General features: G+C 38.0%; 1 protein-coding gene across 1 annotated transcript in view; it reads right to left on the reverse strand.

Moving 5' to 3' along the window:
• MOCOS (molybdenum cofactor sulfurase) overlaps positions 1-25,232 on the reverse strand; it is a 209,820-nt gene that overhangs the window by 170,741 nt on the left and 13,847 nt on the right. The window contains exons 2-3 of the mRNA XM_069004162.1: positions 12,689-12,778; positions 10,037-10,103 (exon numbers count right to left, since the gene is read on the reverse strand). Coding sequence (XP_068860263.1) covers positions 10,037-10,103; positions 12,689-12,778 — 157 coding nt within the window. The remainder of the gene's footprint in view (positions 1-10,036; positions 10,104-12,688; positions 12,779-25,232) is intronic.

Consider the following 25,232-nt stretch of genomic DNA (forward strand, 5'->3'; position numbering starts at 1 on the left):
CATATGTGGTGAGCTGTTTGGTCCTTGGAAGGCCAGATAAGCACTTCCCAGTAAGCTTGTACATGGGGACTTTAGGGTTTGGATTGTATTCGTGTGGGACTAAAGGCTTTCCAGCCCTGCAAGGTGAGCAAGGCAGCTATTGTCTAACAAAATGTTTTGGATTCTCATTTTCACCTTCCACAGGAAGACAGATCTGTGTGAAATAAAACAACCTTCAGCTTTTATGAATTTACAGCAAGACTGTAAGTGTCTTGAGACAAGCTCTTATTGGCAGGCAGATCTCTTTCTCCTGTTGCAAGTTATCTGGACAATCACTGAACTGGAAGATTCACACCCAGCTAGCTCACCAGAGACCCTGGTGCTTAAAAGAAGACCAAATTAGACAACAAACAAGACTTTGGCATGAGGATTTTGGAACCAACAGGTCAGTGAAATTTTTTTTAGCAGGGGAAAAGTAACTAGGATTGTGCCTTACACCTCTGCTGCAGAGTGCTTCCCTTGTTAGCACAGAAGCTAACAGCCTCAGCCTTATATTCTAGAGGTCAGTTTTAGTATTGTTCTTATCTTTAGTCTTTTTGTGGTTTTGTGTTTGTTTTTCCTTCCTGCAAAGCAACACTGTTTTCATACATAGTTTACTCACAAGTCAGAAATATCCGGTCTGTGCCCTGATTGACAGATTTTGCAAAGAAGTGTTTCACGTGTCTAAAACCTCCTTTTTATCATGACAGGTATTTGCAAAAAAAGTATCTAAATTTTAAACATCTTTAAAAAGGTAAAAGCAGACAAACTAAAACAAGTGGTAAGTGGATGGCTCAGAAAAGCCTGAGTGTTGAAAAGCTCTTTTGAGAACCATTGCCTGTGATCACTGGATTCATTACAAGCCTAGGGAGTCTCCATAAAATCCAAAGTACATACATCATACTCCTCTAAACAGTCTCACCATCCAAAAGCTTGCAATAAATTCTAAATTATTTGCAACATGTTATTGAGCTGGCATTCAGTAATATCAACGATGCAATTTTCTTCTGCCTTGACACATACCAAACACACTATAAAATCTAGCAAATTAAACCTGTGTTATTAACCTAAATATAAAGGAGACAGTTCTGTTAAAAGTCTTGTTTCATTTATCTTTCATATTCCTGAATATTACTATGACTTGTGCTGCTTCTTAAAGGCAGCCTTTAATTTCAAGGACACCATATTTGCTTACAAACTTCAAATTAGAAATAAAGTTTAAAACAGGTAAGAAACTTGAATCAATGGAATCAGCAGAGAAACAATAGAAAGAATAATGAAAATTAGAAGGAACTCACTAATATTGCCAGCATACACTACAAAGGTCTATGTGAGTTTTAGGTACTTATTTGCCATTATTTCAAATTACCAATTAAAGCATTTAGCTTCAAAGAACTAAATGCATAAAGTGATCAAGTTTAATCAAATAAATTTCTCTCCTTTAAGTGATTGTGGTGTCCTAAACAAAAACTCTGTACAAAATCTCATAATCTTTCATTTTTGCTCCATTCTTATAAGTACCAACCAGTTTACGGACCACATTATCACTTTCAGCCTTGCATGAAATTTCTTAACAAAAACAAGATAGTTCATGTTCCAGCAAATTCATTACACTCTAGAAGAATTCCCCACATGATGTGCTTTCTTCCTCTCTGGAAATTCATTGTGCCTGCAGATTTCCTCTGTTTGAAATGCTCATGCCATTTCCTTAGCTTTACAATACTTTTGGTCTCATAGCACCCAGAACACTTGATGAGGTCACAGCACCATCTCAAGCATCTTTTATTCTGTTTTAGTTACCAAACCCTCAATTTCCAGACTTCAGGACGTACCTCAACAACCCCATTCTATTTTGGTCACACACTTCAGAAAGATGAAGGTAATTCAGATCAAGCCCACAGACAGGGTCAGGGAGATTGGGGTGGGGGATGAAGAATGCATTTTGGAAACAGTATCTAGAGGAGCATATCTTGTTCAGCCTATGGAAACAGGTCTCCTCTACTTAAATGCATCAGAAGGGGTTAATAGTAGAACAGACCACAAAAGCCTATAACAGGAAATTTTGGTGTAGGAACAAAAGGACACTGGTTTCTCAAGACCCAGCGGAAGAGGAAGTTTTCTATTCCTTCCAATGGGGAAAGATCATCAACAGTAGATGGAAAGTACTCTATAATGCTGGAGATGAAACACAAAACCCTGAAGGTCATTTGCATTCCCATACTCTTGAACTGTATCAGCTGGGATATATTTCTCACCTGGCTATCCTGAAACCTGGCACCCTAAAACCCCTACTGGGCACACACACACTCATTTCATCCCTTCCAGGTTAAGGTGGCTGGGTTACATCGCACCATCACCCCTTGCCAGTCACTGCCCATCCTTCTGCACTCCTCCTTCTTGGATTCTTCTCCTGCTGCAGTGCTCTGCTCCCTGTGGTGTTTAACACATCCCCTGGGCAGCCTGGAAGCTGTGCAGCTGCCTGCTTTTTGCCACAGAGAAGTTTTCATCAGGGCAGCCATGACCTCAGTAACAGGCCGGTATATATTTAATGAACACAGCTAGCTGGCACCTGCCTGTGGCCAAGTGCAGTCTCAGTGCTGGGGGTAGGAAAAAAAGACAACAACTGCTAAGAGAAATGGGATGTTAACTGAGAATTTCAGCAAGACAGCAGATTGCAGAGGGCAGCAAAATAAAGGAAATAACCCAAACAAAAACAAACAAACAAAAAACCCCCAACAGTGTTAGGACTACAGCATCTAGCATGGCTGCTGTAAACAACCTGCTCATTAGAGAAAGGGAGCTGAGGGCTTGTGCCATCATTTGACAAAGTAAATGTGTTTGCTCTGTCTATAAGAAGACCAGATGAGCTACAGATAGTCTGGAACAATGCATAGAGAAAACTGGCATCATCACAGATGAGAAGGCAGCCACTTGATGTACACTTGATGTAACAGGGACAGAAGACAATTCTAAGGCTACATCACAAATGAGAGTAAAAAGAAATGTGATTAAATCACTCAAACACTGCAGAGGCACCTGTCCCAAAGTTACTATGACTTGCACATCATATCTGCTTCTGGAGAAAAAAATAGCAGAAGATCCTTAATACATTGCTATATTCAGGAGATTAGAAGTTCACCAGTAGTTAAAATATTTATATTCAAAATTCAAATAATAAATCATGAACTAGTTAGCCCCCATTCATAGTGATGAAAACATAAGCAACACTAATAGCTACTCACCTAGGTGGACTGTATAATAAAACTACATCAGTAGATATCAGTGTTTGAAGCATTAAAAATCAAGATCACTAAGGATCATGCAGTGTGGGCAACAAAACCAGTACCAAAATGCCGAGGGAACAGAACAGTAAGCAGAGTCAGAACTGGCAGTCAGAATTTTGGATGGGAGCAAAAAGACTCATAGTGCAAATGACGACTGTTTAAGGACTCAAATCTGCTGGTCAAAAGCATAGCAAGATGGGGCTCAGATAGAAAATAAAGGATGAGTGCAAAAAGCTCTGTCTTGCAGCAGAAATGACACCAGAAATTTCAGATTGATTGAGACACAGATGCCACCACAGAAGCCCGTGGGAATGCTTTAGTGTGTCTTCAACAGCTTAATTATAACAATAAATGAAATACCCATATTACTTTAGAAGTGAAATGAGTAAGATTCAAAATGGAGCTCAATACCGGGTTTGCTAACTTCACAGAAAGATTATTAGAGACTATTTTAAAAGGGGCAGCAATAAATTATCTCTGTGTTTCTAAAAAAGTAGATTAATTAGTATTTCCCAAAATTATGATTTTAAATATGAAATAAGATATGAACAGCACAGGTTAAACTTTTGTCAGTCATGTACTTCTTGCTGCACGATCATTGAGTCAGTTTCAGATGGAGCAAAAGAGAAAGAGTCCATAGACTTCAAAAAAATTAGACATGAAAAAAAAAATCAGCTGAATTTTGAACAACACACATAACTGAAGGTGGCTTTCAAAATTTCTTGAATTCATTCAGGTGGAGCACCTCTCCAGTGCTACACAACTTGTACTGAGAAACCAAACTACACTGAAGCCAAAACAAAGTTGTCAAGCACAACAGGTGCACACAGGAGATGGCAGAAATTGTATTTGTGCTAAAGATCTGGTCTTCCAAAAGCCTTACTTAAAATACAAATAATCATGTAAGCCAATAATGAAGTTGTCAGGCTCCCCTGGAGTTGGCAAAGGAACTGCTAGTGTTCCCAACAGCTAGGCAGGACAATGTTACTGCTCCCTGAACATCCAAGGCAACAGAAACGTCACCAGAAACGTCACCCACTGGTGCCTCACAATGCTGCTTCTTAGGAAAAGCAGCTGCAAACCCAGAAGAGGGATGAACACTACATTTCTTCTATAAGTATTGTACAGCCTTGGGAGGGGAAAAAAAAGCTTCTATATAAATCCTGCAAAAGACAAAGAGACTGAGAGAATGGAAAAAAGGAATTTGCATTGGAGAAATTTCACTATTTTTATCAATGTGTTTTGTTCCAGTTGGACTATCTCATTCATCAGCTCATGTGCCCTTTCACAGACCTCCCCATGGGCACAGAAGCCATTGGGTCCCTGCCAAAAAGCAGCTGAGGAGGCATCAAGGCTGCGTGCATTTAAAAAAATATGAACTAAACCAGTGGCCTGAATCCAAGTAAGCCTGTACCACTCTCCCTACTCTGAATGTTATCTAGAGAGCAATGGCACAGAAAGATCATTTTTACACTTAGTCTCCATAGCTTCTTTGCCACAGCCATATTACAAAAGCAGAGTCCTGAGGGTTTTTTTCTGAATCAGGAAGAAAAAAAGTAAAGGTTGTATCCAGTGCTTTTCAGACCTCTATGCTAAACATTCTAGCCACCCATACTAATAAAACTCAGAATTTCCCAGAAGCATTTTATGCTTTTTGTTCATAAACTAGCAATTTTGACCTCCAGATTTTAATTTATTTTACTGAAATATTTATTTCTTTCAATAAATGAAGCATTCCAGATTTGACACTCTTTGCAACAAAGATTAGTCAGAGTATGACAGTGCATGTACCAGTTTTATTTTCTACTTTCCATACAAACTATGAAAGTATAAAGCTGACTACAAGAAGAGTAAAAAAAGCATTAGCAAATTCCTTTCTAAAGCTTCAGCTTATCAAGTTAATGATTAATTAATTTATTAAATAGAGCTGAAAGTCCAGGAGCAAAGTTCCAAAGTAAAACAGACTGATTTTACTTCTTCTTTAATGTCTCCTAACTCATTCAAAAATGACAGTACCTGTTACCCTGACCAGAATCTTTTTCCTACCTTGCATAGGATTGCAGAGAGTAAACCCACCAAAAGTAATAGATTGACTCATAGAAACAATGTCTATAAAATGGAGTCCTTTGTAAAAAAGGCTAGATGTGGCTGAGGGCAAAACAAGAAGCATCTGCACCAAAGCCCCTGCTGTGTTGTCACTCAGCACATGGACAGAGCCCACAGTGGGGTTATCAGCCACTCACTGTGGGCACACTGGGATTGTTTAATTGCATGCCTAAATCATTTCATGAACCACAAGGAGAAAGATCACCCCTCTTGCCTAAGTTCTTCCAAAAAACCTATTCATTATTCATAATTATCCTCTAATGCCTCTCTCATTTGCCATGTGTGCAGTCACTGCAGTGAGCACGGTGACCTTTTGCTGGACTTCACTGCCTGTGGTATTTCAGAGTTGCCCCACTGAGCAGTGGGATCAGGAAAAGCAGCGTTTGCAAATGGTGTTCTAAAACAAGCATGCAAAGGGGCTGAACCACCCTAGACTGGAAACTAGGTTTTCAAGTTGATAGGTGCCATTAAGGAGGGCAGGATGCCGTGCTCAGATGTCACTCATCCATACGGTCTCCCGTCAATGACCTTTGCAAAGGACAAATCAATACTAAGCAGATACTGTATCTACTACTTCTTACTGTGTAGGAAAGGTCAACCTATTTTCATGTATGTATGTGTTCCAGCATTACTGTTTTCAGACACAGAATTGCTTAAACCTGGGAATTAAGAAAAAATCCCTATCTTGCATGTAACACCATTTCAAAATGTTTTAACTTAAAAAAAAAAGACTTGGAATGGAAACTTATTTGATGCCATGAAGATTTTTTTGCCTTTTCTTTTATACCCCTGTTATACCTTTTTACAACTTCTGTATTCCTAGTGCTTTTTCCCTACATTCTTGGACTTGTTTGTTAAGCTAAGAGACAAAACATTTTAGAAGCTTCGTAGTTAGGGATCAGTGTGCCCCAGACCCCAAGGTCCTCTCCAGAACACATTCTGTAAACCAAGATAGAACCATCCAGGGGAAGGTTCCTTGGGGAGGGGGGGCTCACTTGAGCCTCTCATTGGGGAATTTTTGATAGATATGCTAATTAGTAAAACCTATAATGTTATACCCGATCTTTTGGGGCATATTCGGCGGGGTGCATTTCTATGCATATGACCTGGACATGTGCACCTAAGGATCCTTAAAATAAATACCAAGGTAAAATCCCTTTTCCCCTTCTAACCGTGTATGACTCTTGATTTTAAGACCAGGAAAAGGCATCAATTTCATAAGCAAGATATGATGCTTGCAGAAGGAATGTAAAGTTCTACCTTGCTATCATGAAATGTTCTCTAAAAATACAATGCAAATGAAATTATAAACAGCATTTATGAGACTGCTTCCTTAGCATAATCTGGTACCACCTGTGTGTTTTACCACAGCAACAAGTACATTTTTAAAATGCTAAGCCATTTACAGTCATTTTGTGCATGCCCGCTGCACCTGTTTTTGTTTGTATGCACTGGCCACAGAGATTATTCTCCTCTTATAGTTCACTTAGATGGCATATTTTGAGACAAGCCTTTGTAGAAATACATGTTTTGGTTCTATATTTTGACTTGATCCCATTTAGCTAAGTGCCCAATCCTTTTAGCTTCAGTGAGAAAATTCTGTAACACACATATTGCCACACCTACATGATGCTTGGTACCGAAATCATACTTTAAATTTCTGGCTTTTAAAAAAATATATATTTGAATTCCCAAAGTATGATTCAGTTTAACACTTCACAGTACCTGAAAGTTCAAGGATGAGCATCAAAACTCTGTTACAACAACACTGTGTTTAAATTAAAAAGTACCCTGTTGTAGATCTTAAACACACCACAAACTTCAAACAACACTAAAACTTCAGTCTGATTCTGGTAAGAAGACACTGCTGCACTATTTGATGTTCCAAGTGCAAGATTCACAAGGACAATGTTTTAAAATATTCAGAAATCTAGTATTTTAAAATGCTTGCATATGGGAAAAGGGTTATTTAATACTCAGTGTAATGAATTTCTGAGTTACATTAACTGCAGCATCATCAGGAGATATTGTACTTCTGCTCTCTAGCTATGTGGGAGTGGAGCAATGGCACTGCCATACATCCATAAGTAAAGTCATAAAAACGATCTATAATCTTTTGATGCATACATTTAATACGTTTCAGTAAGGCTTATTACATTTCTTGCTTCCTCTTCTCAGCATCACTCATGGTTAATGTTGAGATACATACAATGTTAAAAATCATTCAGCAGTCCATATTAAGAAAAGAGAAGCAATGTTTTTAAGCATAAAATAGTTATTTCTAATCTTACTGCACTTGAGTTGGACAAGAAGTAAAGCATCTTATTATAATTTTTTAGATCAGAGAAAACATCCACTGACTCCATTATTTAATTATTATTATTCTCTCGCAAAGCCACATTCTAAGAGTGGTTTCTCCCTGGCCAGCAGATATGGAGGTAAGACCAAATCATTCACCTTTGTACAGTGTACACTGCCGGATTAGGAAAGTCTATTCTGATGCTGCTATCCCCTATATCAGCACATATAAATCTGAAATTAAGATTTGTGTTATTTTTAATTAGTTGATTGTGCCATCACATCAGAAAGTCAAATTTAAAAAATAATTTAAAAAATAAAACAGCATTGTCCTAGAGTCAAACACTGAAAAAAAAGCTATACTTCTGACTGCAGCCATGTGCCAAAAGCCACATTACAAGCCAGTAATTCATTTTAAGATTTCTAAAATTACCTGCTGAATAATTTTTTTCACTGAGAAAATGCAACCTTTGTACTGTGATGCAGGACAGTGCTGCCTGTCTCCCTGTCTTGTCACACTGCTTATTTTGATTAGCTGCAATGGCATAGAAGTATAGATTTTCAATATAATTTTATTGCATTTTAGATAGCTGACTTATTGACAGTAGGTTTGGGGCATTTTCTTCCTGAATTTTTATGACTATGCCTTTTTGACGACTATGCTTTTAAAATTTTTATTGGGAGTTAAAAATGGCTGAATTTCTTTAGGGACAGATGACAAATTCTATCAGGTGTGATACCAAAAATGTTCATTTAGATGCAGAGGGCATTTAAAAAAAAAAAGCCAGAACAATAAAACACACAAAAGATCCCTCAATACTAACACTGGTATGTTCTTGTCATCTCCCATTCTGCCCTTAAAAAAGTCACAAGCTTTTTTAAAGCAAGATCCAAAATAAAACAAGCTGAAGATGTAAGTTCTTTTAAAGTAATCTAGGTTTTTACACAGTGAAGGTCTATTTTCTTACTGCCTAACAAGGAAGAACACACAATACAATAGTAATTATTCTAAAAACAGTTACACTTCCTACTGTGCCTTCATAAGCAGAACTGTGGAACAGCAACATTGCAACAGCACTGAGAGTAAATGGAAATCAGAATGCTAATTCTGCATGTGAGCACACAGGTCTGCTCAAAAGACTCTGCAGGCTGTGGGTATTGCTGTAAGTGGCTGTGAGTGTCTGCTTCTGAAGACAACTATTCCTCATGGGTAGTCTCTTTCATTTCACTTGGCCATGCATTAATAGGTTGTCATCCTGCACAGCATTAAGAGAGGATTGTGGCAGAAGCAAAAAGAATATACTTTTTCCAGAAAGAAGGTGATGGGAAGGGGGAAACAGGTTTTAACGCATCCAACTAGAAATCTTGGATTTTTTACACTCTCATAAAAACAGTGGGAGAAAATGCAGCAGAAAGGCATAAAACAGATTTTCTTCATTACAACGATGAACAATACAGTGCTATTGATCTTAATTATGTGACGTGTTTTGGAGAAACATTTACTTCCAAGAAAGAAGATGAAATAAGAGGAATCCATGACATTCTTTAGTTGCCTTAAGAGTGCCATTAAAAGCAGGCAAATGAACTCAGAGCATCCATATTCCGCGATGAAGACGTCTTTTATAAAATAGCAAGAGTTTTCTGAAACAAATCCCTAAAATGAATAACCAAGTAGCTAAGTTGTATATTTCATCATGGTGTAAATCAACGGCAAGAAGTGTACCTTCAGCACACTCCATCCCGAACTTTCAGAGGAGTATTTTATTTAGAGAATCAGTTCATTTTCTTGCCTATACTCAGAAGCCCCAACAGTCAATTTCACCTTTTTTTACTTTCTACTCTTAAAAGTTATACTAAAACTGCTTTAAAAGGTATTTTATTACTCCAAGTGATAAGTAAGTACATGCTGTACACATTCCCATAAGCTTTTTGTAAATTCTCACAAGCCATTATGCTCTATTTAATTTTATCTGAATTTTAACCATGTCCTTGAACCTCGTACTACCTTACTATCTTACCATAACATCCTACTAATGATCTCTTCTGAAATTCCAAGTCCTATATCTTAATTAAAACTGTGTAGTTGTCTTACAGTACTAAACTAACTACAGGACTTTGAGAATTGGGGCATCTGAGAGAAAAAGAACTGATATGATCCAACATTTGACTGTCCAAATACCTTGTGTTTTAAAAGTGAGGTGTTTTCTCTAGGTATGACAGATGACCCTTAGAAAATGGCATCCCATCAAAGTCATCAAAACACTACAGGCCTAACCAAAAAGAAAACTATCAAGTGCATCATATAACATCTAAAAAAAGGATTACTCTACCTGTATCGAACATGCTCGATTGTGTCATATGTCAGCTTGCTGCTGATATTCTGACTATGAGGGTTGCCTAGGAGATAACAGAGATACAGAAATTAATCATCAATCACAATTTTGCTATTAAATTTCTCTTTTATCAAAGTGTTACACCAAGCAAGCCCAAAAGATGATAAAAAAGATTCAGTGCATACTTCACAGCAATGTCCTGAAGCACCTTAGTCAAGAGAAGGGACATACAAGAGGGTAAAGCAATTATAACAGGAAACTTCAGCTGGATTTCTCACTAATACTTAGGCAGTTCTCCTAAAAAGAAAATGAAACTGCATATGCACAAACATACTAGACTACAGACAGAATGCACATTCATAAATGTATTTGTTTTAAATGTATTTGCTAAGAAGAAAGAGACAGGATCTGGAGATAACAGACAATCGTGATTGGACAGCAGAATTAATCCTAGGTTTTTTAGAGTCTGAAATTCAACTAATTCATTGAAATATAAATTTTATTGCAAAATTAGTAGCCACCTTAGCCCAGCTCAGCACAAGCATATATAACAATTAAGTCAGCATAATTTTATCTTCTTGAGCAAAAAAGATTGCAGCAATATTCACACAGGCACAGCACACTTTCTTATTAGCAAATACTTCAGAGAACATGCCAAAACAGTTTGGAAAGAGAATAAGAGAAAAATTGCCATACTAATACAGTTTTTGCAGTAGGCTCCAATGTTAGCTACTCTTTCCAAAATTTAAAAATTACCCTGCTGAAAGTTGTTGAGTGAAGGTGTTGGAAATAATAACTTTAGAGCTCAAACCCAAAACTAATACTTACACTTTTCATGTCTGATGTTGCATTTTTGTAATTTCCAATTCAAGCATTCTCAATTTAGAAGTGAGACTATCTCTCACTTATATTACTTTCCCTCATTTACACATGCAACAGCTAAACTGCAGTTCTTTGGGCCTGTGGATTATCACCAAGAAAATAAAAAAGCTGCAAGTCAGATTCTCCATTAATTCACATCTGTATTTGTTAAATTAACTCTTTCTATGCAGCATTTACTGTCCTCAGAGTATGAGATGTAACTGAAAAAAAAAGAGAATTGACCATACTGGAGCTCTTGTTATAATTTTAGATGAAAACACCAATAAAAACACACAATTTGTTCTCCTATGGCATTATAGGTACTATGCAAATCTGCTCCAAACTGGTAGTACTACTACTTCTATTCACATGCACTCAATTGATTCACAAATTAATTTTCTTTTCTGACACAGATGGTACTTATTAAAAGGGTTGAGCCCAATGTTGTTTGAAATAACTAAGATCAGAGTGCATACGTTTCACTTTACAATGTCTGTGGTGACAGAACATTAATTTTAATATCACTGGCATGCACTTGAATAGGAGATCTTGAATGTAATCAAATCGATGTATTTTGTTATAACAGAAAAAAAGACCCTATCCCTATCAAGAATAACACTTATTTTATAGTGGAACCTTAATTCATGCTCTGGATCCCAGCTTTGCCAGCACTCAGGAAAAAGGAAAAGGGGAAAATGACATGAGGGCTCACTGAAAATGAAAACTACCCAAAACTCTCAAGTGGCTTGCCCAGGTGATAAGCACGAGCGTGCCAGTGCTGGAGTGAACAAGAGTTTTCTTGTAAAGCAGTGGTACCTAGTTCCCAAGTGAGGAATCCCTTTGTTCCATGTAACAGGGAGCACAAAAAATACACAAAACTAGCAAAAAGGACACATGACCCACAGATAGTAACATACCATAGGAAATTTCATTACTTCAGTGGGACTGCTTACAGCATAATACTGTGCAGTATATTTTTTTCTGGTTGAGCATGACTTACTCTAATGTGTCTCACACAGTAACAATTATTTTTTTAAAAATGGATGCTGCTGACTTTGTATGTAAAATCACACTCGGTGTGTGATTCTCAGCTAATAATAACATTAGAAAGAAATGAAAGGTTTAGGTAGAGGATCTGAAGTACTCACAGGTGGTGCTGCAAGAGTTAAATCTCCACCCAGATATTACACAATTCTGTAGATACTTTTACTCACCTTCCTCTGTGCATTATTGCTTTGGCAATACCTATCCTTTTTCTGAGTAGGCACCAAAGTCTAATAGAGCAGAGCAAAGTTGAATAGCACCTATTCCATGCCTAAATTCACTTGGGATCTTTGAGCTAAGCTTTCTTCTGAATAAAATGTTTATACTGAGTCACAGTCTAAGCCCCCTGTGAGGACTCTTACTGAGAAGGAGGGTGATTCTGGATTCTGGTCCTTGCATAAGAAATTGGGTTTGCATTTTGTGTGGAAAAAACCACAAAGAATGAACAGTGCTTATAGCTGCACTGTATTTCTTTATCCCAAGCCTGGTGCCCTAACTCTGAGGCAAGAGAGTCATGCTCCCTTTGATTTTTCTTCTTCACCAACATTGACACATCCTTGGCAACCGAAGAATGAAGCTAGAGGTGACACAAAGGGCCTATGCCTCCTTTGTAAAAGCACTGGTCTTCCAACTGCTCTATAGCAATATTAAAAAGCCTGCAGAAGGTCTCTTCCAAGAAACTCAGTTTTGTACGATTTAGATGCAACATTGAGAAGACTAATGGAAATGTTGCTTTGCACTTACCATAAACATTTTTTCTGAGGTCATCAGTAAAAGCTTTAAGTAGACTCTCTGGGAAAAGTGCTGAACCAGCATGGTCAAGGTAAGTAATCCCTAGAATACAAATAAAATTACTACTTTCATTTTTTAAAATATTTAATGCCATTTTCTCCCACAGACTACATTGTGAAGTGCACCATTCAAATACCACTTTTCATTCACTAGCAGAAAAAAAAAAGGATGAAACAAACAATAGAAGCCAAACATTTTGATTACCTGTGTATAACTTTTAATTAAAACCAAAGAGGTCCTTCCTTTCTTGCTTATATTAAACATTCTTTGGAAGAGAAAAAATCTTTTGTTTAGCCTGTACAAAACTGAGCAAGCTGGTGTCTTCAGCCTTGCTTCTTCTAGGCACTACGTATTATGAAAACTACTATTACCACAATGATGATAATTATTATTAACAGCAACAGCAATAGTAATGTTGTCTCCTTGCTGACAGGTGAAGCAACTCTCTCAAGAACTGACAAAGCCTAAATCATGTCTGAAGCCCAAAGACAGGACTAGTATAAGTTTTAATGTATTTAATCATGTCTCGCCACTCTGCTGCACTTAACACTCAATTCATTCTTAAAATCTCCTTTTATATTATTAAGCTATTGCAAAACTTTAAAATAAATGCTTACTGGAAATGAAGGCTTTTTCATGTTTGGCCATTGTAGATTTCTTAATCTTTAGCAATTATTCTTCCATTTCTCCAGTGTGTTTCATGCTCTTTATTAGTTTTTTCATTTCACTTACCTTAAGTATTTCAACCTATTTCAAATTTTAATAATGATGAATATGATTAAGATTAGAATTTATTAAGTATTTTAAAGGTCTTTCCTTTCCACATGGATTTAAAATTGAGTTAAGCTTTAAACGAGAAGCCTTGACACTTGGAAATATATATTATTATATATTATATTACTGTAGCAGTGATCCAGTGGGTAAAGCTGTGAGGCAGTGCTAATAATAAAACCAATCCAGATGCCCACCCCTTATTTTCAAAAGAGAAGAGCCCTCTTCTGCCTTAAGAGTGCCTAGCAGAAACAGAATTCTTAATAATGGCTTGAAGTCAGTCGAGTGTTTTGGGGCGCTTCAATAGGTGGAGCATGGACAAAAACCAGGGTCAATTCATTTGCTGTACAGGTTTTTTAGGTTTTTACTTTTTTAAAAAGGAAGAATCTTAGGAAGCTTCTCCCAATCAGTATGAAGCAACACACACAAGCACTTAGGGGTCAAAATGCTTATGGAGGTCTGTCCTACTCAGTTCCTGACAGCTGCTCAGCTCTGCTGGAATGCAGGGCTTTGGAGGGAGAGAGGCACGCTGCCCATGGCAGGACGCAGCCAGACCCCTGCCCAGTTCTGTGGCACAGCTTCTGCCAGCAAGGGGACAGCAGCCTTCCCTCCAGCAGGACATATGCTCACCATGGCCACCCCAGGACCTGCATCTTGGCACCAAAAGCTCAGATAGGCCCTGAGATGGAGCTAAAGCATGGAGCAACAGCCACAATCTCCACCAGCTCCAACAGCTGTTAGAGCAGTAGGCAGTCCACGGTCACTAGCTGGGAGAGCTAGGAAAGGCAGGATTGGAGCTGAGAATGGGAAGAGGCAGCCCTGAGCCAGACACAGGTGGAGGGACTGCTGTCCTGGAGGGAACCACCCCAGCTAACACACTCCCAACAAAGCCTCCACAGAGGTGCCATTTGGCTCTCATGGGAACCAGGAGCACAGCCCGGTGATGCTCCTCTGGGAGCAGCTGCCATGTTTGGACCTTTCCACCCCAGGGATGGTGACAGCACTGAAGTCATGATACAGCCCTACAGCACAAGCTAAAACCGGGCAACCAGCTGAGGCTCCCTCAAATGCAAACCACCCACTGACAAGGGACAGGCACTTCCTGTCCTAACCAACACTCCTGTGAGACAATTTAGACTAAAAGACCTCTAGGTAAAGGCCCTTAAGTGGTTTTTCAAATTTGATTCCTTACGTAGCTCATGATGAAGGACAATACTGCAGTTCTGTGAAATGGAAGTATAAAAACCAGCTAGTCATTTTTTAAACTCCTCCTCTGGGTGTAATACTTTTAAAATCTGTGAGGAAATTTGGCTGAGGAAGGAAAAATTATTAATTCTTAAACTTTTATTTTATATTTAATATTGCTGTTTAATTGCAAACAGAGAACTATGTTTAATACCCTCTTTCACTGCCCAAAAAAAGAAAGGGGATCTCTCATCTTTTGAGAATGCACTGAAACAAATATCTTCATCGCTACTGTAGTTTTATGATGTAGTTTTTCCTTGCTGTCTTATTTCCAAAAAATTGTATTTTTAAAGAGAAGAAAAAAAAGTGGCATATGTATAACTGTGAAAAAAACACATTAATAACTTTCATTGTGCTTTTCCCCAGTTTAATAACATTTGCTATTTTATCTTTATTGAATGCACATTAACCAAAGAGATTTGCCAGTATATAGAGAACAATACAGTTCCCATTGTTTCACTGTGGTATTTAGTATATAGGCTGTCAGCACTATGAATTGATACTGTTTATGGGAAATAACAGAAGAAAGAAAATATAATATGATCAACCAAAAAGAACATTAAAATGCAATATCCATCAGGATGTGGTTTCATTGCTCAGGGAAAATGTAAAATTAACTTTTAGTTTAATTTACATACTATTATATTTAGAGTGTGTAACCGACTTCACTGGTCTAATAATATACCAACTATTTGATAAGATCATATTTCAGAAGTAGGGGTTTTTCTTAATACAAGTATCAAAATCATTCAATGTGTTGGCATTAGTTATGGAAAGTTATTCAGATACAGTATTGGTTCATAAGCTGCAATATTCATATGCTAATATCGTTGAAGATTAATTTTACATGAGGAACTCTTCAGGAACAAACACAGGCCAGTCTGTCCTGCTGAAAAAGTCCCAGCCCAGCTCTCTGATCTCCTTACATGCTACAATTCGCCTCTTAACAAAGCGTTTACCATCTCTGTGTGCCCTTGGCTGTCTGTAAAACTTCATGAATGCACACCTACATACAGCCTCATAAATGCCAGGGGACCATCCGGTTTAACTGAACATTTTTTCTCTTAAGAAAAAAAGATAATTTAATTTGGAACATTCCAAAATTAGAGTTTAAGACCAAGTGAGAACACTCAACTGCACAAAGTCTGAGAACCTGCAAAACACAAAAGGCAAAAAGAAACTATCAGATTAATCTTTGTGAGCCAAATATCTGCTTCTGACAAAAGCACACTTCCCTGAAACATGACTCCACCTGACTTAGAAGAACTTGAAAGACATCATTTGACAAACTGAAAGTAGAATAAGGCAGTTAATGTCTTTACTAAATCTTTTAGTAACTACTTAGCTGTGCATATGTTTACCACCCAGAGGATGGTCTAGAGGGGAAGCACAGAGAGGCCATGGAGGCACTTCCTACAATGGCCTGGTGCCACATGGCACTAAGTGACTAAGCTTTCTCCTGCTTCACACCCCACCCATAAACCCATGTCTAGCCACCCAGCTCCCCTCTGGCTAAATGATTACTACTTTGGTATTATGTAATATGTTCTTGTAATCCTTGAAATTATTCTTGGTGCTACACATTTATGAACTTTGTCTAAGCATCACTTCCAAAAATAACCAATTTACCTACGCACCATCTGGATGCTCTGTGTTCACCACCTTAACCTTTTGTTATTCTGTGATTCTGCTACAGTCACCAAAACAAGCCAACCTGAGCTATGACTTTGCAGATTATTTCTCACAGCCCTGGCACTTCAAAATTCCTGCACTCCAGCTGATTACAGGCTGCCAGTTATATTGCCAAAAGTCTCATAATAAAGAATGAAATGTGTAGTTACAAGGCAGCAGCTCTACAGAGTCATGAATTTTGATTGGTGGATATAATTGCAATTCAGTAGGATTATATACACAATATTACTTGGAAAACAGATACAAACAATGCCCTGGGGAGAGAGTATATATCTTAAGCACAGCAATATTAACAAAACCAGTATGAAATAGATTATATGAAAACAAGCTGAAGGCAAAATTAAGCATTATCTGTCAAAAGATAAATATCACATTTCCATACACCAAACCATAAGCAGGAGAAAAAACAAGTGACAAAATAGGGACAAGTGGGGTCTACAGAGGTTGTAGACAAGTGTGATAGCATTAGGACACAGAGAGGTTTTAACAGGTAGCATCACAACAGGTACCTCAGATTCATAGAATCACAGAATGGTTTGGGTTGGAAGGGACCTTAAAGATCATCTAGTTCCAACCACCCTTCCATTATCCTAGGTTGCTTGAAGTCCCATCCAACCTGGTCTTGAACACTTCCAGGGATGGGGCATCCACAACTGCCCTGGGCAATCTGTTCCAGTGCCTCACCACCCTCATAGTAAAGAATTTCTTCCTAATATCTAATCTAAACATACTCTCTTCCCGTTTGAAGCCATTCCCCCTTGTCCTGTCACAACATGCTCTTGTAAAAAGTACCTCTTCCTCTTTCTTGTAGGCTTCAGGCACCAGAAGGCTGCAATTAGGTCACCCCGAAGCCTTCTCTTCTCCAGGCTGAACAATCCCAATTCTCTCAGCCTTTCCTCATAGAAAAGGTGCTCGGTCCCTCTAATCATCTTGGTGGTCTCCTCTGGACTCACTCCAACAAGTCCACATCCTTCCTGAGTGCTGGAGACCCCGGGGCTGGATACAGCACTCCAGGTGGGGTCTTACCAGGGCGGAGCAGAGGGGGAGAATCACATCTCTCACCCTGCTGGCCACGCTGCTTTGGATGCAGCCCAGGACACAGCTGGCCTTCTGGGCTGTGAGCACACATGGCCGGGTCACACCCAGCCTCCAGGTTATTTTAGTAATCTAAGTCAGATACTCTATAGAGTCAGCTCCTTCTTTCCAGTCCCTGCATATGACTTAGCTCCCCCAAGGAATGCTCCTAAATTAAATGGCAAAAGTAGCTTTAACTATGTAATGTAGTACATACAACCTTTCTAAAAGTGCCTGAAGTTTCTGACACAGAACATGATATGCCTACATACTGTATGGACAAACAAAGATCCTCATTACACAAAACCATTAATGAAGTGCATTAAAAGAAAAGAAAAATCCTACTAATATGGCTTGAGATTTGCCTTTGCTGGATATTTTCTGGATTCAATATTTAATGAATATTTTTACCTGCACCTTCAGTGCGTTTTTGGCATCGATTTAGACAAAAACAATCACATCAGAGTACGTTTTCTCAATAAAAACATGCCTGTCATCTAAACAGTCCTGTTCTGCTAGACAAGGTAATGTTTTATTTTCCTTGCTTAGGGCCAAGGAGCTCTTCAAAAGACCACAAGAGCATAGTGCTTGATGGACAAGGCCATAGATGTTCAAAGCCTGAGTAGTTACCATGCAGTCAAAGGAGACACTGTTTCTCAGCATGATTTCACTTAATTGCTACAGGCCTGGTGAAGTAACGCAGCAGTCAGCCCGCAGCCATGGGGCACATTCTGCTTTCCACTGCCAGTCCACCAAATTCATCAATTCGAGTAATCACAGCTTGACCTGACTGCCAAATGCTGCTCTGCACTGGGCTGCGATCAACCTGGATAATGGTACCAATATTCCAAGGGCTGCTAACTAGTTACTGAGTTCTGTGGGAAAATGGTGTTTAACTAATGTATTTGAGTGTTTGACTTGATGGACTCACTACAAAAAGCAAAGCACGAAATGTGCAATTACATTTATCCATAAAAAGTTCCATTATTTTTCTCCATGTGCTATTGGCTTGCATTATTTGCTCTCATTGCATTATTACCTACAGCAAAGTAGGCAGAACGTCAAAACCCTTTACAGTGAATACCACACGCTCTCTTTGCTTGCTGTACTCCTCAGCAGTGGCTATACCAACTCCACAAAAGCTATTTAGGTGGATAAGGTTATTCAGGGTCATTATGCACTGACACTGTTCCATGTACATGAGTCCCTACTTGCAGCTTTCAGTTTACAGCTTGCTGGTACTGAGGAAGATGCGAGGGCAAAGGAAAGCAGTGATTTCACATTTATTAAGAAATCACATCCAAGCCTGTGTATTTTGTGCAGCTACAGAAAAAAATTTAAAACAGCATGGCATCAAATTTCATCGTTTGCCAACTCCTGTGCTAAATGAGACTGCAGTAAAGGGATCAATCAGCACTCATCTTCATCCTTACAGCCCTACCTGTAAGGCATAGCTTTACTCAGTGCATCACTGGGGCAGGATTAAATATCGACTGCAGTCAGTGATATTATTTCCATAGACACCTTTAATGGGTTGTGTGAGACTGGTTGAAGTCTTACATGTGGGCCAAAAACAGAGGTACCCCAGCTTCATATGAATAACCTGCTGCAGCCTGCCTCTCTCTTTGGATGAAATATATATCACAAGTGATTCATATTCATGCATGTCTTCAAACAACTGCAACTTGCTCAGACTGAAACCAGCATTCATACCTGCTTAGCGAAGATATGATATGGTCTCTTTCTTTTTTCCCTTTCTCTCTGATGCAACTGATCAAATGAAAGAAGAGTTGAAAGAGAACACATTCCCCATTCTCCTATTACTGGAAAATGCTTTTGTTGGTTTTGCTGAAAATTTCACAGAAACATTCACTTTTGTGTAGGAAAGAGGCGCTTTTGTGTAGGAAAGAGAATTGAGATGAAAAAACGATGGTAAAAAGCAATGCTTAAGGAATCATAATAATAATTGTTTATAATAGCAGTCATTACCTAAACATTCTAGTAGCATACTCCTGCACTTTTTTCCTTCCTTTTCTTCCCATAAAACAGCCACAGACTTTCAACAACATGCCAAGATAATATTTAAAACTAACTTTTCTCGTCAGTTCTACTTCTTGCTCTGTAACCTGAAATAATAGGCTTCATATAAAATCTAGGACAAAAGAGTGACTCAATATTCTCTCCAAAATACATCAAATGAATTGTGCAAAGATATATAGAAAGCCTTTAAAATTATTTTATGTGTTTCCAAAAGCACTAGAAGATAAACTAAGTTCAAAACAAAAACCAAAGAGTAACCCTTTTCTTCACCAATTTCCCTTAAAACTCATTTCATTACGCAGAAATAATTCACTATGAGCCTCTGGCAGCTGGAGCCTTGGGCTGAACTTGCAACCACAGCAATAATCAAACACCCACATGAGAACTGGTACACACTAGGAACACTCAATGACAGATGGGAAATATCAATTATCCATTGTTGAGGCCCTGCAGAAGTACTTCCCAGCCATCATTCCTTCCCAATGACAAGACCATGTTAATGCCTTGTTTGGCAAATGTAACAGCCCTCTCTGCTGCTTTTTCTGGCAAAGAAGCAAGGCTGCTGCTGAAAACCAGTGGTAAAGTTATTCTCCAATGGGAGTTCTTCACACAAGGCTCCTCACAGACATTTACAGCCCTTGATTTACTTGCACCATCCAGCGAAAAGTCCAGGAACAAATAGTGAAGATCAATTTCAGGGATGTAAGAGTAAGTGAAGCATAAATTTCTGTTCAGCATAAATTTGATCTTTCAGGGAAAAATATGTAAAACCAAATGACCACATTACCAAGAGGAACTGTGCATAAATTCAAAGACTGTGGAATGAAGAGTGTGAGTGAGGGCTTTAGCGAAAACCACACTCATTAGATGAGAGGTCTAAGAAGATTCTCCTGGCCCACAGTGGGCAGTCCTTTGCTACAACACTCATCAGCCAAGCTACCTCTATGCAAAACAGGCAGGCTGTTGGTCTATTTGCTCAAACCAGAACAGTGCTTCACAGTTGTATCTTCCTAGTAAGAAACTACATCTCACCCTCTAGACAGTTCTTCCATGATCAGTATATTCTCATATCTCTCATGTCAGCATTCTTTTGCTTCAATATCTATCTCCAGCCACTCAGCTTTAACAGGTATTTCTCCCTTGACAACCCAGTAGTATCTCTCCATCTGCTCTGGCTAAAAATTCCATGTTCCTTTATTCCTAATAAATGGTAATTCCAAAAACTGATTTCAATCCCAGTCAAGCCTCTTCCACCTGGAAGCCCTTTCTCTGGGAGCAACAGGGGATTGGAGAGCAGGAGTGGGGGAGCAGAACACACATTCCAGAAGATGATCTCAGAATTTTGGAAACCTAGAGTAAGCATCCCTAACTTTACTGGAAATATACCTCCTTAGACCAACATATCCAGATCTCTTGGGTTACACTCCTAACTGTTACTCCTTACCTGATTTACACTCCTAACTGATTGTAGTGTAGTCAGGAAAAAACAGCATTATTAGACCAGGGAGAGGCTTAATGCTTGAAATGCCCATATATAATGCTTGGCCAAGATCTCCTGTATCACCTTTTCACCAGTGAGCAGCCACCAACAAAAACTGAAACCACAATCAGGAGACAGCAACAACAGTGTGTAAAAATGTTAAGTGTAGGAGTTTCAGTATTGCTACTGAGTAAATAATTAGGACTTAATACAAACAATTTACTTTTAATGAGGTAGAGAAAATACTGAGATTTCATTAGGGAGATAGTAAGTATGCATGAAAAACTATGTGTAAGTTTTTGTTCTGCATATGTATTGGGTTAATTTAGATACTTTTCCATCTTAAAACCTTTTGGCTCCAAGTTCCCACAGATTAATTTATACTTTATAGTAATTTGATCCAAGCTGCTCTCTCAGGTGAAACTATTCAACTATAAACAGACTGACTGAAATAGTAAGATTATACTCAATTGCTTTACCTTTATTGAAATTCATTGACCACATTAGGTATGCAGATATCAATAACAGAACTCATTAAATAACCTTATTTCTTATTTAGGGATTTTTTTAAAATAAGAATTGTTTTGTAAATTTTTTCAGGACTGACTGTAATTTCCTGATACCTCTACAAAATTTTAATACTTCAGTAAAAAAAGCATCTCCTACTTGAAAATAAAATTGTTCCCATTCAGACAAAAAATCTAACAGACACAAGTTTCTGTAAATAATTTAATACATATACAATTAAGCATTGGCATAAATGTTCTGTTACTGTCTTATACTCTACCTAAATGAATTTCCACAGATTATTTTATATTTCTTAGGGGTATTTTCAAGCATAGATTCAAATACTCAACAATCATTTTCAGAAATCTACTATGAATGAAACAGTACATTTATCAAAAAATACTGTTAGGGGAAACCAAAGTTTTTAATTCTGAAACAGTTTGACAACTGTAGAGATTTGTTAACTAGTTGTGACAAAAATACCAGCTTCCCAATGAGTAGGTCTGAACACAGCAGTATGTGAGAGAAATCCTACCTAACATGGGCCTGCTTTAAATACAAGTAACAGCATGCAGCTTCCAGATTCTCAATTTTTTTAACTTCCCTGCTGTCCATGTTAAAGATTTCTAAAAGAAAACTAAAAATCTCCTGAGCTATTGTCACAAACACATCATTTACAACCCTCTTTCTAAAGGATGGCTGGCATGTGACACAGCTTTTCCAAGTTTGGTGATTACTTTGAATCTGACTTTGGGCAGCAACAATCCACTGCTGGACACTGCCATAAAGCTGTTTAGAAGAAGGAGTTTGTGGCTCTTCCAGAGGCATTATGTTGCACTGAGTACAGATACTACATTTTCAGAGGACAGGCTGTCTGAACTCAAAGGGCTGCAACCCAGCAAAAAATGGTCTTTTCCAAAGTCCAGTGACTCAAAAGGAACGCATGCAGAGTCTGATTGCATTTCTGCTGTACTACAATGAATAACCAAAGCAGAACTTTGCCTTCAGGTCACAGAGACCTCAACTCTGCAAAGAGAAGCAAGCTCCATTCAAACATGAGAACACGCATCAAGGTTTCCAGAGCCTTTGGAATTATGAGGCTCTGCTGAACTGCGAGTTAAACCATTAACAAATACACTATAACCAGCACTTCCTAAACATACTGCACTGATCACCTTTCTGGTTCCAGGCCAAGTTAAAGAGCTGGATTACAGTCTGCACAGAAGCTTAAATGACCTTTGAAGTAAGTGAAATTTTCCTTTCTTTAATTAAAAGCACTGGATATAGCTGTATCTTTATCTGGCACCTAAAGAACATCTTCAGTCTCTAGGACATGCATGGATTCTCTAAAACTCCAGCTATCAATTTTAAAAGTGCAATATTTGTAGTAACCCATTGACAAGAGGAGTAGGAGTGCTGTAATAACAGGCAAAAGTAACAGAATCTCAGAATCACATAGATCAATTTACTGGAGTCAGTTACATCAAATGAAGAACTGCTCCAGAGGTGTGTTTAAGGCACCCAGGTAATTGTGTTTCCTCCAAGCACATATTGTACACCTTTACTTACAAATATGCACAAATGTGCCTGTGTATGCAGGGCTGAGATGGGCATATGAATATATATGTACGTAAGGATCCCCTTAAGAGGATAATTAGTGTTTCCCTGTTGCTTCTTGTAGCAAAACATAAGGAAAAGCAGATGTGAACCTGAAGACTCTCTTCCCTTACAGCCCTTTCCCACTTTCTCCTCTCTAATGCTTATCCAATTGTACGTTTTGATATTTGGCAAAATCATAACCTAGAGGCCATCACATCTGCTTTCAATCGAAATCAAAATTAATATCTACAGAACATCAGCAGCACTCAACAAAAACAAAACCAACTTTCAATAACAGTACACTAACCACAGTTATCAGTGAATATCTTTGAAGAGAGTCAGGCACACTTTTAATTTGAATAAATTTGCATCTACTATAGAATTCCAGTACGGGAGACTGAGTTCCAAAGCTGCTCAGCTCGATGCAAGTCCACTCAGTCAACTGCTTCTCCTTTGCATCTTTATCAGAATGGTCTATGTTTAAATAAAAGTAGTATTTGGGACACCTGTGAAGTTAGTCCAATTTAAGTTAATACTAAGAGATAAAAATATCTCAGTATCATAAAAACCCAGTAACAGTCTGACGCTACTGATAGAAATACACAGAATTTCATTTTTGGTAGCAACCTTCCATTGGGTACCTTTGGCTACAAAAATAAGTTTCACAGTTCTTCCTTTTTTTTTTTCATGGAACCAGCAATAAAGCAATTACTATGTCATCCCAGTTTTATAAGCATACACCTGTGCTTCACTGAATCATGGTATAATTTCTCTCAATTAAAGAGATTCTTTCAATACTAATGACTTTAGAAATTAAAGAGAATTATAATTTCACCATAAATTATTCAAAATACTAAATACACTTTATTATTTTATTATCTAGCTTTATTAACACTAGACTAGATTTGAGAATGAGTAAAATATTATGCATGGGAAAACAAATATTCCAGTACCCCTAATATCTAAACTCCGAGCTTAAATTCACAACTCTGCCACAACACTAGCTATGGCACTTTGCCTCAAAACATCTAAGAAAACATTATGTATTTAAAAATCAAGGTCTTCCCCCACAAGTTGTATAAGATTTGAATAAATGACAAGACCAGACACAATGCTCATACAACGTATCTTACTCAATTTCTGATACAGGGTACTTCAAAATACTATCTAGATAAAACTACACATGGCATATGCTGCTTCCAAAAGTGACTATAGGACTGGATTCCAAGTATGGGTAGTAATTTCCTATGTGGAGCCTCCTCCATAACTAGCACAGCCACACAGAAGTGATAGAGCTTCCAGCCAGTGCTGGAATTCCTTAGCCAGGCCAAAGGCTGCTCCTTCTTTACAGACCACTTCTATGGATGCTGTACAAACCAGATGGCTGAACACACCTCGTCCTTACCTGGGCAGAGGGTGTCTGGTGACACATGAAGAGTTACACAAGCAAAAAAATTCAGGAATTGATTCCGTAACAAGAAGTGGGGATGGAGAGGAATTTTAAGTGAGGTGAGCATTATTTATGACAATGAATGATCTAATTAATAATGAACAGTATTATCATAACTGGAAAAATAGTAGTAATTTTCTAATATTTCAAAGCTAACTTATGCACTGTTAATTTTCAAATACTTCCTCACACTTGCTATAGCTAGAAGTAACATCTCAGAATAGTATTAAACTTCTGTAAGGAGCTCTTTTTATATCCTCAAAATTTCTACTTTTTGTTGAATTTGTGCTTGCGGACATTTTATTTCTATATTGCCCCAAAGCAAGTATGTTAAAGGCAACAATACCACATTTGATTCCTATCACTTGCATTCTAAAGCTACTTATTTGTCATTAAGAAGAAATTAACTTGTAATTCCTATTTGTTTATTTTTAGCAAAACTGCATGAACATTTTTCACCAAAAAATCACCCAGGAGATGCAAAAATGAAAAACCTAAACACATCAAAACCACATTCTAAAATATTTAGTGAAGGCTCTTGGTGGAGCACAAAAAGGCCAAGGGACAGCTCAGGGCTTTGGAAACTGTAAGGGAAAGGATTATAAATCTAAGCAAAGCAACAAGAAAATCAAACTGGT

Source organism: Aphelocoma coerulescens, chromosome 2, assembly GCF_041296385.1.
Source record: "Aphelocoma coerulescens isolate FSJ_1873_10779 chromosome 2, UR_Acoe_1.0, whole genome shotgun sequence".
Taxonomy (NCBI): Eukaryota; Metazoa; Chordata; class Aves; order Passeriformes; family Corvidae; genus Aphelocoma; species Aphelocoma coerulescens.